The sequence below is a fragment of the Entelurus aequoreus genome, linkage group LG11 (genome assembly GCF_033978785.1).
Source record: "Entelurus aequoreus isolate RoL-2023_Sb linkage group LG11, RoL_Eaeq_v1.1, whole genome shotgun sequence".
In the NCBI taxonomy this organism is placed as follows: Eukaryota; Metazoa; Chordata; class Actinopteri; order Syngnathiformes; family Syngnathidae; genus Entelurus; species Entelurus aequoreus.
Window position 1 is genome coordinate 73,541,174 of NC_084741.1, and position 15,552 is coordinate 73,556,725.

Below are 15,552 nucleotides of genomic sequence, written 5' to 3' on the forward strand. Positions count from 1 at the left end.
CTACAGATGGATTTAGATTGCATTGGACAGTTTTCATTGCAGAGACAAGTCTGAGTCCGAGTTTGATGGTCCTTCTCTGCTCGTCCGTGGGTTGTCCACTTGCTATTGTGCAATTAATAGTACTAGGTTCTGTTCCAAGACCCTGTTAAGCAACAGCACACCTTGTCAAAGAATTGTCCTGCTGGAAAATGGGAGTGAATTGACTTGCTGGATTAATAAATGCAACACTTTTTCACCTGTCACTCACTCACTCACTCATCCCATGGCCTAGGAGGCCGTAGGGGTGTCATGGTGGATGCTTGGGCAGTCAGGGATCTCCAGCGCTCACGATCTTCTGCTGTTCGTAGCAGGGTTTGGAAGCTGCAGCCAGTCCATTCTTTCATGTTGTCCATCCAGGCCTTTCTCTGCCTGCCTCGTCTCCGCTTCCCCTCTACTGTTCCCTGCAGGATGGTCTTTGACAGGGAGGTGTGCCTTGTGACATGACCAAACCAGGTCAGCTTGCGACGTTTAACTGTTGAGAGTAGAGGTTCCTGTTCGCCAGCATGGGTGGTAACTAAATGTCAAACATAATCATTTGTCCGGTGTTCACTGTATGATATATGTAGCATTCTTCTGTAAGACTTGCTTTCAAAGGACTGTATCCTGCGCTCAGTGTCCGCTGTGAGCGTCCAGCTCTCACAACCATAGAGTAGGGTGGAAAGAACAAGTGACTTGTAGAGTCTGACCTTCACCTGGAAGCTGATGGTATTGCTTTTCCAGATACTGGTCAGTCTTGTCATGGCTGATGTTGCTATGCCGATTCTTGCTCTGATCTCTTTTGTGGAGCTGCCATCTTCACTCACAAAGGACCCGAGGTACTTAAAGTCCTTTACTTCCTCCAGGGTTTGTCCATTCAATGTGATGTTCGGTGGTGGTAAGTGATTGTGACTGTTGACCAGGATCTTGCTCTTCTCTGCACTTATCTCCATTCCATAAGCTCTCGCAGCCTCCTCCAGTCTGGTGGTCAGTTCCTGGAGTTCCGCCTCACTTTTTCCCATAAGGTCAATGTCATCACTTTCCATTTAATTCACCATGAAAACAAACTGCCAGGAAAATTGTTCGAGATGCAAAGAAAAATCCACAAATAACTTCAGCTGAAATACAGGACTCTCTGAAAAATTGTGGTGTTTTCGCACAATAAGGAGGCACTTCAAGAAAAATGGGCTGCGTGGTCGAGTCGCCAGAAGAAAGCCATCCCTCCAAATTACTTTGTTCCAGAAGTTTTGAGGCTTGTCTCTGTGCGGCTTGGCGTAATGTAAGCGGGATACTTTGTGACATTTGCGCATAAATGGCTTTCTTATGGCGACTCGACCATGCAGCCCATTTTTCTTCAAGCGCCTCCTTATTGTGCAACTTGAAACAGCCACACCACAATTTTTCAGAGAGTCCTGTATTTCAGCTGAAGTTATTTGTGGATTTTTCTTTGCATCTCCAACAATTTTCCTGGCAGTTGTGGCTGAAATCTTTGCTGGTCTACCTGAATCCCTCATTTTCCACTTCTTAATCAGCATTTGAACACTGCTGATTGCCATTCGCAATTCCTTGGATATCTTTTTATACCCCTTTCCTGTTTTATGCAGTTCAATTACCTTTTCTCGCAGATCCTTTGACAATTATTTTGCCTTCCCCATGACTCAGAATCCAGAAACATGTGTGCAGCACTGGATGAAAGATGCAATGGTCTGTCAGAAGCCCAGAAACTCACTGACCTTTTATACACACACATTAATTACAAACAAACCGGTCACAGGTGAGGATTGGAACCTTGATTAGCCATTCAAACCTGTTTGTGTCAACTTTTGTGCATGTTATCACATCAAAGTCACTGTGGTATGTAAACTTTGGCATTACTGTCCTCGATTGGCCTGCCAACTCCCCTGACCTGAACCCCATAGAGAATGTGTGGGGTATTGTGAAGAAGAAGCTGAAAGGCACCAGACCCAATTATGCAAATGAGCTAAAGGCCGCTATTGAAGCATCCTGGGCATCCATAACACCTCAGCAATGCCACAGGCTGATTGCCTCTGTGCCACACCGCAACTGGAAACAGGGAACAGGGTTGCTTGTTATGGGCCAGAAAAATACCTTGATACTTGCCATTGTTAAACATTTATGGAAGCTTAAGGAATGTATTTGGCTAGGCTAAAAAATTTTTTTTTTCTTTACAGATCAAACATTTTTAGCCCGGGGTGAAAAATAAAATCAATGATGCAAAGTCTTCTGTCTTTGGTTTATTTGACTTAGCTAATATAATTGAGTGTACAAAATAATATGTGTCTATACTCTTATGGAAATGCTATGGTTTATATATATACACTACCGTTCAAAAGTTTGGGGTCACCCAAACAATTTTGTGTTTGAGCCTTCATTTCTAAGAACAAGAATAGACTGTCGAGTTTCAGATGAAAGTTATCTTTTTCTGGCCATTTTGAGCGTTTAATTGACCCCACAAATGTGATGCTCCAGAAACTCAATCTGCTCAAAGGAAGGTCAGTTTTGTAGCTTCTGTAACGAGCTAAACTGATTTCAGATGTGTGAACATGATTGCACAAGGGTTTTCTAATCATCAATTAGCCTTCTGAGCCAATGAGCAAACACATTGTACCATTAGAACACTGGAGTGATAGTTGCTGAAAATGGGCCTCTATACACCTATGTAGATATTGCACCAAAAAGCAGACATTTGCAGCTAGAATAGTCATTTACCACATTAGCAATGTATAGAGTGTATTTCTTTCAAGTTGAGACTAGTTTAAAGTTATCTTCATTGAAAAGTACAGTGCTTTTCTTTAAAAATAAGGACATTTCAATGTGACCCCAAACTTTTGAACGGTAGTGTATATATATTTATTTTTTTACATACATATTTTTATTTATTTTTAATTGACAAGTTAAAAGTAGGAATGTCTAAGTCTATCAAATACATGAACCTTTTTCCATATTAAGTCATTGTGCTGTGCTTTATTGACGTTTGAGAATGTGCTGCCGGATCTCCGCCACCAGATGGAGCCCGCGGGGGGGAACCCATGGGTTAAACGTTTAGACCAGCTGTTGGACATTGACGACGCATTACTGACACCTAGCGGAGAAAGTGAACTACACCTGCGGAAGTCATCAATGAGAACGTGTCTGGATTTTATATTTTTGTCACACTTGGATACATCGAAATATAAAGGGAAAATATAGGTGTTGGCAATATATTGTCAATTTTTAAGGATATAATCAATGCATCTTTTGTAGCTCAGTCCCGCCCACCCAGAAAGTGACGTCACGCCTATCGAACACGGGAGCTCTGCAAGCGCTCTTACTTCGTCCCCACTTTCATAACAACAATGTCCGTCACGGAGGTTTTGTTGGGGCTTCCGTCCGGCTGCTTTGTGCAGTACTCGGTCGCTCTGCTTTGCCTCCTGGCTGTCGTCTACAAAGCCATCGTCCTGCTTCAACGCAGACGACAAGCCTCTCGGATCGACGAGGTGTTCCTGGGACCACCGAGACATTGGTTGTTCGGACACGCCCTCCAGGTGAGAAGCATTCCCGAGCCAGTTGGTGCAAAGTAACTCATCTAACGATCGTTACAAAAAACAAGTGTGGATGAGGACATTTGTTGTGTGTTTCAGTTCAAACAAGATGGGACTGACTTGGACACGCTGGTGAAGTGGGGGGTGCAGTACCCCTATGGATTCCCTTTGTGGTTCGGTCCCCTTGTTTGTTACTTCAACGTCCACCATCCAGATTATGTAAAAAGCATACTGACGACAACAGGTGTCTATTTTTGTCCCTATTGGATGAGGACAACTGTAGTATTTAAATAAAAATAATCCCAATCCTCTATTTAAATTACAGAGCCAAAAGATGATTTTTTGTATATCTTCCTAAAGACCTGGATGGGTAAGACGTCCTTTTTCCGAGGAGTTAATATGTAGTTACTCAAACTGACACAAACAATGCTTGCGTCCTTTCTCAGGCGACGGCTTACTGGTGTCTAGAGGTCGGAAATGGTTCCGCCACAGGAGGCTCCTGACGCCGGGTTTCCATTACGATGTGCTGAAATCGTACACAAGACTGATGTCGGATTCAACCAAAACTATGTTGGTTTGTACGGCGCAGTTTGTTTGTTTGTATTTGAAGGACAATGTGCAGTGTCCTTTTTATGGCGCGTTTAACATCCACAATTAAAATTACACAGGATTGAAAATACACGACAATATTAAAATTACACAATGATAAGCAGTGTTGGGTTGGTTACTGAAAACCAGTAACTAGTTACAGTTACTAGTTACTTTATTTCAAAAGTAACTCAGTTACTTACACCAAAAAGTAATGTGTTACTGTGAAAAGTAACTATTTTGTTACTTATATATATATCAGTGACGTGCGGTGAGGTTCATGGCTGGTGAGGCACTGACTTCATCACAGTCAGATTTACAAACACATGAACCCTAAAGAGTATCTTATTCACCTTTTGATTGGCAGCAGTTAAAGGGTTATGTTTAAAAGCTCATACCAGCATTCTTTACGCATACAAACTGTAGCACACAAAAAAGCACATTTAATTAAAAAAAACGTTAATATGGTCTTACCTTTACTTATAAATGAAGTCCATGCGTTGCTCCTTCTGAATAAAAGCATCAATAACTTGTTTATAGAAGTCTTCCTTATCTTTCTTCAGTTTTAAAAGTCTCTCTGTCTCGATGGAGATCTTCCTTTAATTATTACCTCCTGCTTCGATTGAAAGTCCAGTTCAGAAAACTGTCTTATTTTAGATATGTAATCCTCCATGGTAAAAGTCCAGGCGAGAGGAATAAATAAACGATCGCTGCCGCTGCACTTGACTTGCTAACTGTTGCTGCTTGTTGTGACTTATTCTGCAGCAGAGTAGTCGCAAGAATGATCCCTGGGATCACTAGCGCCCTCTACCACCATGAGGCGGGAGAACTACGAGCCTCACCCAGTGCGTCTTCGCAGCCGTTTTATGATTGCTCAGCACAAGAAATATGTTACACACATACAGTTGTTGACTGTATACACTGTACATTATATACCTCAGCTAACTCAACTATGGAAATGTATAATATAATTCATATAGCAATACGCTCTCACTGCACAGCAGGCCAGCAATTAGCCGAGTCATTGCGCAATCCATGGTGAGGCTCAACTGGTTGCTGACTCACCGCAAGTCTCTTCTCAGTATTTGAACGGCAAATGGGAAAATTCAGCGATTTTGAATAAAAATAATCTAAAACTGGTGAAGTTAAATAGAAAATAACTTTATAGTATAATCACTGGATACATATAACAATTTTTTTTTTTTTTTTTTTTTACATTTTTTTTCTTTCCATGATGGCACGTGAGGCCTCGCCTCCCCTGCCTCCCCTGACTGCACGTCACTGGTATATATATATATATATTGTAGTGGCAATCTTCACCTTCAAATGTTCCAATTGATTGTCATTACTCAACAGGTTTGAGGGAGTGATCCTACGCAGTAGCAAACATTGTATATGAAGTGAGGTCCAGTCGGAAATCCAGTTTATGCATATTTATTAACAAACTTGCAGGGTGAATGAAACATACCAGGGATTATTGCAGTGATATTGTGTTATTTGTTCTCCTGCCTGTTGCTGCCTGTTGCTGTCTGCTGTTGTCTGCTGTTGTCTGCTGTTGGTAAGAACGGTTTGTGCTCCCACACCTGAGTCCTTCCTCGTTTGGCTCACCTGTGCTCCTACATATGCCTTCCCCCCTGCACTGCTCAACCCAAAAATCCCACCACCCAGTGACAAAAGAAAGTAAGCCAACACAAAAATAAGGATGCCTTAAATGGCTCCTACACACCGGCCCCTAATTGTTTACAATTACTTGAAAGGGAGCCATTCAAATTCACTTTTACACGATTCTTCTTCTCAGGTTTTTTTGTTTTTTTTCTGATTTTTTTTTCATAATTTCAAAATAAAAATATGTTGGCATTTATAGTTCATTAATCTTGAATCTTCATTAATCTTTAATTTCAGTCTTTTGGAGGAGACTTATCTTGGTTATTGGTCTTTCCAGTATGCTGTTTTTTGGTCTTTAGTCGAACTGTGCGTACAAGACCTTTTGCATCAGGAATAGTTTCCAGTATTCTCCCCAGTAACCAGGATCCACGTGAGGCAGTGGAATCGACCACCACCACAATGTCACCAGGGGCAAAACTTCTCTTGGCTCTGGTCCATCGCTGACGTTCTTGGATTAAAGGTAAGTATTCTTTTGTCCATCGTTTCCAAAAGAGATCTGCCATGTATTGTACTTGTTTCCACCTACGTTTGATGTACAGATCCTCCTTTACAAAGAGTCCAGGTGGCAATCTTGGATTGGTTTTTAGCAAAAGAAGATGGTTTGGGGTCAGCGCTTCCAGGTCCATGGGGTCATCAGAGGATTTGGTTATGGGTCGGTCATTTAAGATTGCTTCAACCTCACACATTAAAGTTTGCAATCCTTCATCATCAAGTACTTGTTGATGAAGAACAGAGCGCAATACACTCCGTATCATGCGGATTAGTCGTTCCCATACACCACCGTGATGGTACGCTGCCGGGGGATTAAAGTTCCACTTTATACCTTGCTGTAGCATAGTGTTCTGGATTTTATCCTGATTCAAGCTGTTCAATGCTTTCTTTAATTCTTTTTCCGCTCCTACAAATTTTGTACCATTGTCCGATCTCAGAGATGAAACTTGACCTCTTGGACAGATGAATCTCCTTAACGCATGGATACAGGAGTCTGTGTCAAGTGTATGTGCAACTTCCAGGTGTACTGCCCTGCTTGCCATGCAGGTGAAAATTACACCATACCTTTTAACAAGACTTCGTCCTCTTTTGATTTCTATAGGACCGAAGTAGTCCACTCCTACATTCGTGAATGGAGGTTTGTTTGGTTGGATTCTTTCCAAAGGTAAGTCTGACATTTTTTGCTCTCCGACTTTACTCCTCTGTCGTTTGCACACAATAAAGTCATTTGTGACTTTTCTTGCAGCAGAATTGGCTTTGATGATCCAATATTTTTTGCGGAGACAAGACAGCATGTAATTTCTTCCTGCATGTCCGAGTTGCTTATGGATGTGGCGTAATAGTAGTGTGGATATGTGGAGGTCCTTAGAGAGAATAATCGGATGTTTGATTTCTTCAGGCATTGCTAGCCTATTCAGGCGACCACCTACTTTGAGAAGTCCATCCCCCAGCACTGGATCCAATTTGTACAAATGACTGTCTCTTTTGACATTTTTCTCAGTCTGTAGAACAGACATTTCCCCTTGAAATCTTTCACTTTGACTGAATGAGATGACTGCATTCTCTGCTTGGATTAGATCTTGGGGAGATAAGCACTGTGTGGCTTTAAATACTTGCATCTCCTCTTCAATCTTCTTCTTTAATTTGACAGGATCATTTTCAACACTACTCACAGCAGTTTGAACTTCTTTTCTTTTCCTAGTCAGTTGCAAGAGTGCGGTCTTTACTTTTAAAAGCCAGGCTATTGCAATCTTCAGTCTCACCCAGGATGAGAAGTAGTGGATGAAATTGTTAGTTGGATTCAACTGACTTTTGACAATGGCATTTACTGTGATGCCAGGTTTGATCTCTGGATCATCAACAGAGATTTTTGATTCAACTTGCAAGATTGGCCATTCTTGGCTTGCCTTCCTAGAGAAAATATTGTCTTCTTATCCAATTTTTGTAGCCTAGGAAGTGATCTGCTGTCAGCCCTCTTGATGCTGCATCTGCAGGGTTTTCCTTTGTGCTCACGTATCTCCATTGCGATATGTCGGTAGCATCCCTTACAAAAGAGATTCTGTTTGCTACAAATGTTTTAAAGCGTTTGGTTTCGTTGCTTATGTATTTAAGCACGGTTGTGCTATCCGTCCAGAAAAATGATTTCTCCAGTTTTAACTGTAGATCTTTTCACAGCATTGTGTCAACTTTGACAGCGAGGACAGCTGCAGCCAGCTCCATTCTGGGAATTGTCATTTGTTTTAATGGTGCCACTCTTGATTTTTCCTATGATGAATGCAACATGCACTTCTTTGTTTTTGTTTTCCAGTCTTAAATATGAGACGGTTCCGTAGCCACTCTCACTGGCATCCGAAAAGTGATGCAACTGTAAGTGTGTGATTTGACCAAAGTGTGTAGGCTTCATGCACCGGTCAACTTTAAACTCCTTCATTTTGCTGAGATCTGCTAGCCATCCTGTCCACTGTTGAGAGAAAACGTGTGGTATGGTTTCATCCCATTCAAGCTTTTCCTTGCAGAGCTCCTGCATAATCATTTTAGCTGGCAGAGTAAATGGTCCTAGAAATCCTAAAGGGTCGTATACAGAGCTGACCACAGACAAAATGCCACGTCTAGTGTGTGGTCTTTCTGGTACAACAACTGTGAACTTGAACACATCAGTTTCCACACACCAGTGTAGTCCTAGGGCTCTTTCCATTGGTAGATTGTCCTTGTCCAAATCCAACTCCTTGATTTCTTTAGCCCTGTGCTCTTGTGGAATAGATGTTAATACAGCACGGCTGTTGCTGATCCATTTGGACAGAGTAAACCCCCCCATTTGGCAGAGAGCAGTCAGATCTTTTACTAATTGTACTGCTTCTTGTTCTGTGGGAATCGAACGTAAAAAGTCATCTACATAAAAGTTATGGCGTACTGTGTCTGTCACCTCAGGTGGAAAATGAGCTGGGTTGTCTTCAGCAGTTTTCCTCAAAACGAAATTTGCACAACTTGGTGGTGACACAGCTCCAAATAGATGTGCCTTCATCCTATATCAGACCTGGGCATTCTGCGCCCCGCGGGCCGCATCCGGCCCTTTGTGCGTCCCTGTCCGGCCCGCGTGAGGCCAATTATAAATTACAAAATACATTTTAAAAAGTATCTATGTCGAGTGTGCAATACAACGGTGCTGCTTTTGTTTTGAAAATCGTTATTTGTATTACTTCCGTGTGGACGTATGCGTGTGCGTGATTGTGAGTGAATGTGAACAGCTACAATTACAAAATAAAGTTGAAAAAACATCTATGTCCTGCGCGCAATACAACTGTGCTGCTTTTATTTTGAAAAGTATTATTTATGGGCGTGTGTCCGTGTGTAACCTGCGAGTGAAGGTGCACATGCAGCGACAAGTGATGCACGGTTTACACCCGAGACGCTAAAAAGAGAAAAGTTGATGAGGAATGGCGTGTTTTCAACAAGACATGGACTGCCAAGCAACGTTCCCTCTAAGGTGCGTGCCTGCGCAATTGCGCACTGCTAAAGCGTCCGCTGCGCGCAGCAAGTATATGCCGCGCACCAAATCAAATCCCATCTGAATTCTAAACAAAATAAACATATTTATTCTATGGAATTTTGCAATGCAACTTTGAGTGACAGTGACAACAAGCGGCCCTAACGGTGTTCGTCAACACCGTTCAATTATTGTAACGTCTATCGAGATGCTTCGAGGCCAGGAATTATATCGATCACTTTATTGAGCAAAACTGTTTATATTCGGACATAACCACACCAAAAACATGAGTAAAACACTTCTATCTGGAAGAAATAGTCATTTTCTGCCGTACAAACCAGGCCAAAACCAACTTGTCATCTGTCACCAACACGCATAGCACTAAACCACTGCTGCGTTTATGGCCACACAAAAAGTCGGACAACTCAAACACCACACAAAGTTACACTATGACTCCTCAGTCATACGTGTGCTTATTTTACTGTCATTTATTATTAATGTTAATTTATTTATATTAGTCATGGAATGCTGTTACACACACTATGTTGAAGTATTACTATTACTATTAATTATTATTATTATTATTATTATTTATCTTACGGTATATATCAAAAATAATATTGAGCAAAATTTAATTGAAATATTGTCGATGTGGCCCTCCAGCAGTGCTCGGGTAGCTCATGTGGCCCCCGGTAAAAATGAATTGCCCACCCCTGTCCTATATTCAGTCAGATCTTGCTGCATATCACCGTCAGGCCACCATAAGAATCTCAGGTAGTCGACATGCTTATCAGACACCTTAACCTGATGGAACATGGCTTTATTGTCTGCCATCAAGGCAACCGGTTCTTGTCTGAATCTGATGAGGACTCCGATAAGTGAGTTGGTAAGATCAGGACCCTGAAGTAGTTCACAGTTCAGTGATGACTGCACCACAGTCAAAAACAACTCTTAATGTTCCTTTTTTTGAGTGGTGCACACCATGATGTGGAATATACCACAGTCTTCCATCTTTTCTATTCAGCTGGTCTGATGGTACAAATTCAGCATAGCCACTGTCAATCATATCTGTGAGGAAAGATGTATATTCTTTATAGAACTTTTCATTTTTGTTGAACTTGCGTTTCAGGCTCTGGATGCGTTGCTCTGCAATACAACGCTTGTTCGGCATGATGGGATCTTCTTCTTTAAAAGGTATGTTTAAACAGTAATGTTCATCTTTAATCTTTGCAGAGTGACTCACAATTAGGGATGTCCGATAATGGCTTTTTGCCGATATCCGATATGCCGATATTGTCCAACTCTTTAATTACCGATACCGATATCAACCGATACCGATATCAACCGATATATACAGTCGTGGAATTAACACATTATTATGCCTAATTTGGACAACCAGGTATGGTGAAGATAAGGTACTTTTTAAAAAAATGAATCAAATAAAATAAGATCAATAAATTAAAAACATTTTCTTGAATAAAAAAGAAAGTACAACAATATAAAAACAGTTACATAGAAACTAGTAATGAATGAAAATGAGTAAAATGAAGTGTTAAAGGTTAGTACTATTAGTGGAGCAGCAGCACGCACAATCATGTGTGCTTACGGACTGTATCCCTTGCAGACTGTATTGATATATATTGATATATAATGTAGGAAGCAGAATATTAATAACAGAAAGAAACAACCCTTTTGTGTGAATGAGTGTAAATGGGGGGAGGGAGGTTTTTTGGCTTGGTGCACTAATTGTAAGTGTATCTTGTGTTTTTTATGTGGATTTAATAAAAAAAAACTTTTAAAAAAACGATACTGATAATTTAAAAAAAACGATACCGATAATTTCCGATATTACATTTTAACGCATTTATCGGCCGATAATATCGGCTGACCGATATTATCGGACATCTCTACTCACAATATCAAGAAACTTTTCCTCTTCTCTTGACATTTCCTCTGTTTCCTTACTGGATCTTTCACTGGAATCTTGGTTGTACTGTTTGACTACTAACTCCTCCAGGTTTAGAGTAGATATTCTATTGACATCAGCAACAGGGCAGCCATTATGCCTGCTGGTGTCATCTCCTTTTAAAGGACCATAAATGACCCATCCCAATAGGGTCCTCACTGCGTATGGCCCATCCTCCTGGCTATTGACCACCTCCCAGGGTTCCAGTACCTTAGAGCAGTGGCTCGGTACCGGGCCGCAGAATAATTTTTTAATAATATTTTTATTTTTATTTATTTTTTTTAAATCAACATAAAAAACACAAGATACACTTACAATTAGTGCACCAACCCAAAAAACCTGGACATGTTTCAAACATTGGCGGGGTTTTTGCGTGAGACTGAGCGTGCGCCTTCATTCACCAAGCTGCTGCACCATCACCTGTCTGTGCTTTAAAGGCCTACTCAAATGAATTTTTTTTATTTAAACGGGGATAGCAGATCCATTCTATGTGTCATACTTGATCATTTTGCGATATTGCCATATTTTTGCTGAAAGGATTTAGTATAGAACAACGTCGATAAAGTTCGCAACTTTTGGTCTCTGATAAAAAAAAACCTTGCCTGTACCGGAAGTAGCGTGACGTTGTCAGTTGTTCACTCCCTCATATTTTCCTATTGTTTTCAACGCAGCTAGAGCTATTCGGACCGAGAAAGCGACGATTACCCCATTAATTTGAGCGAGGATGAAAGATTCGTGGATGAGGAACATTAGAGTGACGGACTAGAATGCAGTGAAATACATATTTTTTTTCGCTCTGACCGTAACTTAGGTACAAGCTGGCTCATTGGATTCCACACACTCTCCTTTTTCTATTGTGGATCACGGATTTGTATTTTAAACCACCTGGGATACTATATCCTCTTGAAAATGAGAGTCCAGAACGCGAAATGGACATTCATAGTGCCTTTTATCTCCACGACAATACATCGACGAAGCTCTTTAGCATGAGCTAACGTGATAGCATCTGTCTCAAATGCAGATAGAAACAAAATAAATAAATCCCTGACTGGAAGGATAGACAGAAGATCAACAATACTATTAAACCATGTACATGTAACTACACGGTTAATAGATCTCAGCCTGGCAAAACCTAACAATGCTGTTGCTAACGACGCTAAGGCTAACTTAGCAACCGTACCTCACAGAGCTATGATAAAAACATTAGCGCTCCACCTACGCCAACCAGCCCTCATCTGCTCTGCTCATCAACACCCGTGCTCACCTGCGTTCCAGCGATCGACGGCGCGACGAAGGACTTCACCCGATCATCCGTACGGTGGGTCTGCTAGCATCGGCTAGGCGTCTGCTATCCAAGTAAGTAGTCCTTGTTGTGTTGCTACAGCCAGCCACTAATACACCGATCCCACCTACAACGTTCTTCTTTGCAGCCTCCATTGTTCATTAAACAAATTGCAAAAGATTCACCAACACAGATGTTCAGAATACTGTGGAATTATGAAATGAAAACAGAGCTTTTTTGTATTGTATTCAATGGGGAAGGCATACCTCTGTTCCCCGGGCTACGTCACGCGCATAAGTCATCCGATGAAGGCTTTTTCAAACGGAAGTTTAGCGGGAAATTTAAAATGTCACTTTATAAGTTAAGCCGGCCGTATTGGCATGTGTTGCAATGTTAAGATTTCATCATTGATATATAAACTATCAGACTGCGTGGTCGCTAGTAGTGGCTTTCAGTAGGCCTTTAAAAGAGTTTGAGCACTACTTCCCAACTACTCACGAACTGCCAAGGAATGGATCCGCGACCCATTTGTCAACAAGGCAGATGAATCCAGCATGTCTTTGCAAGAAGAAGATCAACTGCTGGAGATCGCAAATGACGGCAGCCTTAAAAGTGTATTTCAGACCAAAACTCTGCCTGTTTTCTGGAATAAAGTCATGGCAGAATACCCCGAGGTCGCCACCACGGCACTGAAAACACTGTTGCCATTTCCAACATCCTATCTGTGTGAAGCGGGATTTTCTGCAGTGACAGCCACCAAAACACAACAACGTAGCAGACTGGACATAAGCAACACACTTGGGGTGTCTTTGTCTCCCATTACCCCCAGTTGTCTCCCATTACCCCCAGTTGTCTCCCATTACCCCCAGTTGTCTCCCATTACCCCCAGTTGTCTACCATTACCCCCAGTTGTCTCCCATTACCCCCAGTTGTCTCCCATTACCCCCAGTTGTCTCCCATTACCCCCAGTTGTCTACCATTAACCCCAGTTGTCTCCCATTACCCCCAGTTGTCTACCATTAACCCCTGTTGTCTCCCATTACCCCCAGTTGTCTCCCATTACCCCCAGTTGTCTCCCATTACCCCCAGTTGTCTCCCATTACCCCCAGTTGTCTACCATTAACCCCTGTTGTCTCCCATTACCCCCAGTTGTCTCCCATTACCCCCAGTTGTCTCCCATTACCCCCAGTTGTCTCCCATTACCCCCAGTTGGGACCGTCTCGTTTCAGAGAAACAAGCTCAGGGCTCCCATTGATTTAGTGTTACGGTGAGTTAAAAATCTCATGCACCTTATATTCGTTTTTAATGTTGTGTCTGCATCTTATTTTGAAGGCATGTAAACGTTACCATAGCAACGAAAATCAGAGCGCGTTTGGGCAGAGGGAGGTGAGGGAGGTGAGGGAGAGGGGAGAGGAGGAGCTTGTGAGTGGACTCGGGCACACAAACATGCAGGAAGCTTATCTGACGGTTCAAACTGACAACTTTATTTCAGCTGTTGAAAAATAACATTCATAATGACAGTAGTGTGGAATTGCTAGTTCTTGTCATTTATATGTTTTTCCACGTGATTTTTTTATTTATGTAATGGGCAGAGAGGAAGTTACCAGAGACTTTGATGTTACACTCATGTTATGTTGTTGGCGCAATGTGCTAATAAAGGTCAATATGAGTACACAGTGGATTCGCGTTTAATATTTAAATTTTTTCATGACAAAAAAATTTAAAAAAATTAAAATTATACTCGTTACGTTGTTGGCGTAATGTGCTAATAAAGGTCAATGGATTCACGTTTATTACTTTACTTTTTTCATGAAAAAAAAATAAAAAAATCCCCCCCCCCCCCCCCTGCCGGGCCGCGGGAGAAATTATCAAGCGTTAACCGGTCCGCAGCTACAAAAAGGTTGGGGACCACTGCCTTAGAGGCATTCGTGCCAATGAGGAGGTCGATGTCAGAGTCAATTTCAGGTAATGTGATATGATTTACATATGGCCAGTGTTTCAAATCCTGCTGTTTTGGAATATTGTGTGGTGAAACTGGCATGGTTTTGTATGTAAATACATCAGGCAATTGAATAAAGTCATTCGTATTTATCCCAGCTATTTCCAGTCCAGTGATGTGGTAGCTGGTTTCGGGTTTCACTTGATTCATGGTTTTGAGAAGGATGTTTGTTCTTTGTCCTGTAATGTTCAGTCTTTGCATCAGTTTTTCTGTGCAGAATGTGGAGGTGCTTCCATGATCCAAAAATGCATGTTTGTAACGCTGTGTCTCCCTTGTTGCTTTGAACTTGTACAGGTCCAATGGAGTAGATGGAGGGGTGGTGCCCGGCCCCAATATGACCACAGGTATGCTTGGTAGGTCGGACAACAGTATTGGTTCCAATTGATTTGGTTTGTGTTTGTTCTGTCTGTTCAATGTGGAGTATTTGTGGATGTTGTTGTTTACAGATTTCACATAATAGACGATTTCTGCTGTCTCGACTTAAATGTCCTATTTTCAGACAGCCAAAACAGACTCCTTTTTCCTTTAAGAAGTCTATTTTTTCTTTGTGCTTCTTCCTCTTGAATTGTGGACAGCACTCCAGTGTGTGACCATTCTTCTTACAGAACAGACAACTGTGATTTTTGACAATCACATTCCTTTTTCCTTCATTTGACTCCACAGTTTCTATGGGTATTAATGTTGTTGCAAAGCTGCATTTTGGACTTGACTTTCCTCTTGGCTTAGGGACGGATGAGGGTTTGACAGTTTGATTGCTTAGTGTCCTGAATGTTACCAAACAGTGGATCAAAGAGTATTTTGACTTGTTTTTCAATAAAGTTCACAAGGTCTGGGAAAATGTCACGATGGCCTTGCTTCTCCTGTAGGTCACAGGCCGTGTTCCTCCACTGCTCTCTGAGCTTGTATGGAAGCTTTAGGATGATGGTCCTCATATTAGAAACAACATTCATTTCTTCCATATAGGCCAGATATCCCATTGCATTGGACAACTTCTGAGGAATAGAGAGAATGCTCTCAATC

The 15,552-nt window shown here is 41.6% G+C and overlaps 1 protein-coding gene across 1 annotated transcript in view; it reads left to right on the plus strand.

Moving 5' to 3' along the window:
• The first annotated feature begins 3,266 nt into the window (after positions 1-3,266).
• LOC133660454 (cytochrome P450 4B1-like) overlaps positions 3,267-15,552 on the plus strand; it is a 39,631-nt gene continuing 27,345 nt past the window's right edge. Inside the window, exons 1-4 of the mRNA XM_062063961.1 lie at positions 3,267-3,560; positions 3,657-3,801; positions 3,883-3,927; positions 4,004-4,131. Of these exons, the coding sequence (XP_061919945.1) occupies positions 3,372-3,560; positions 3,657-3,801; positions 3,883-3,927; positions 4,004-4,131 (507 nt within the window). The 5' untranslated portion in view covers positions 3,267-3,371. The remainder of the gene's footprint in view (positions 3,561-3,656; positions 3,802-3,882; positions 3,928-4,003; positions 4,132-15,552) is intronic.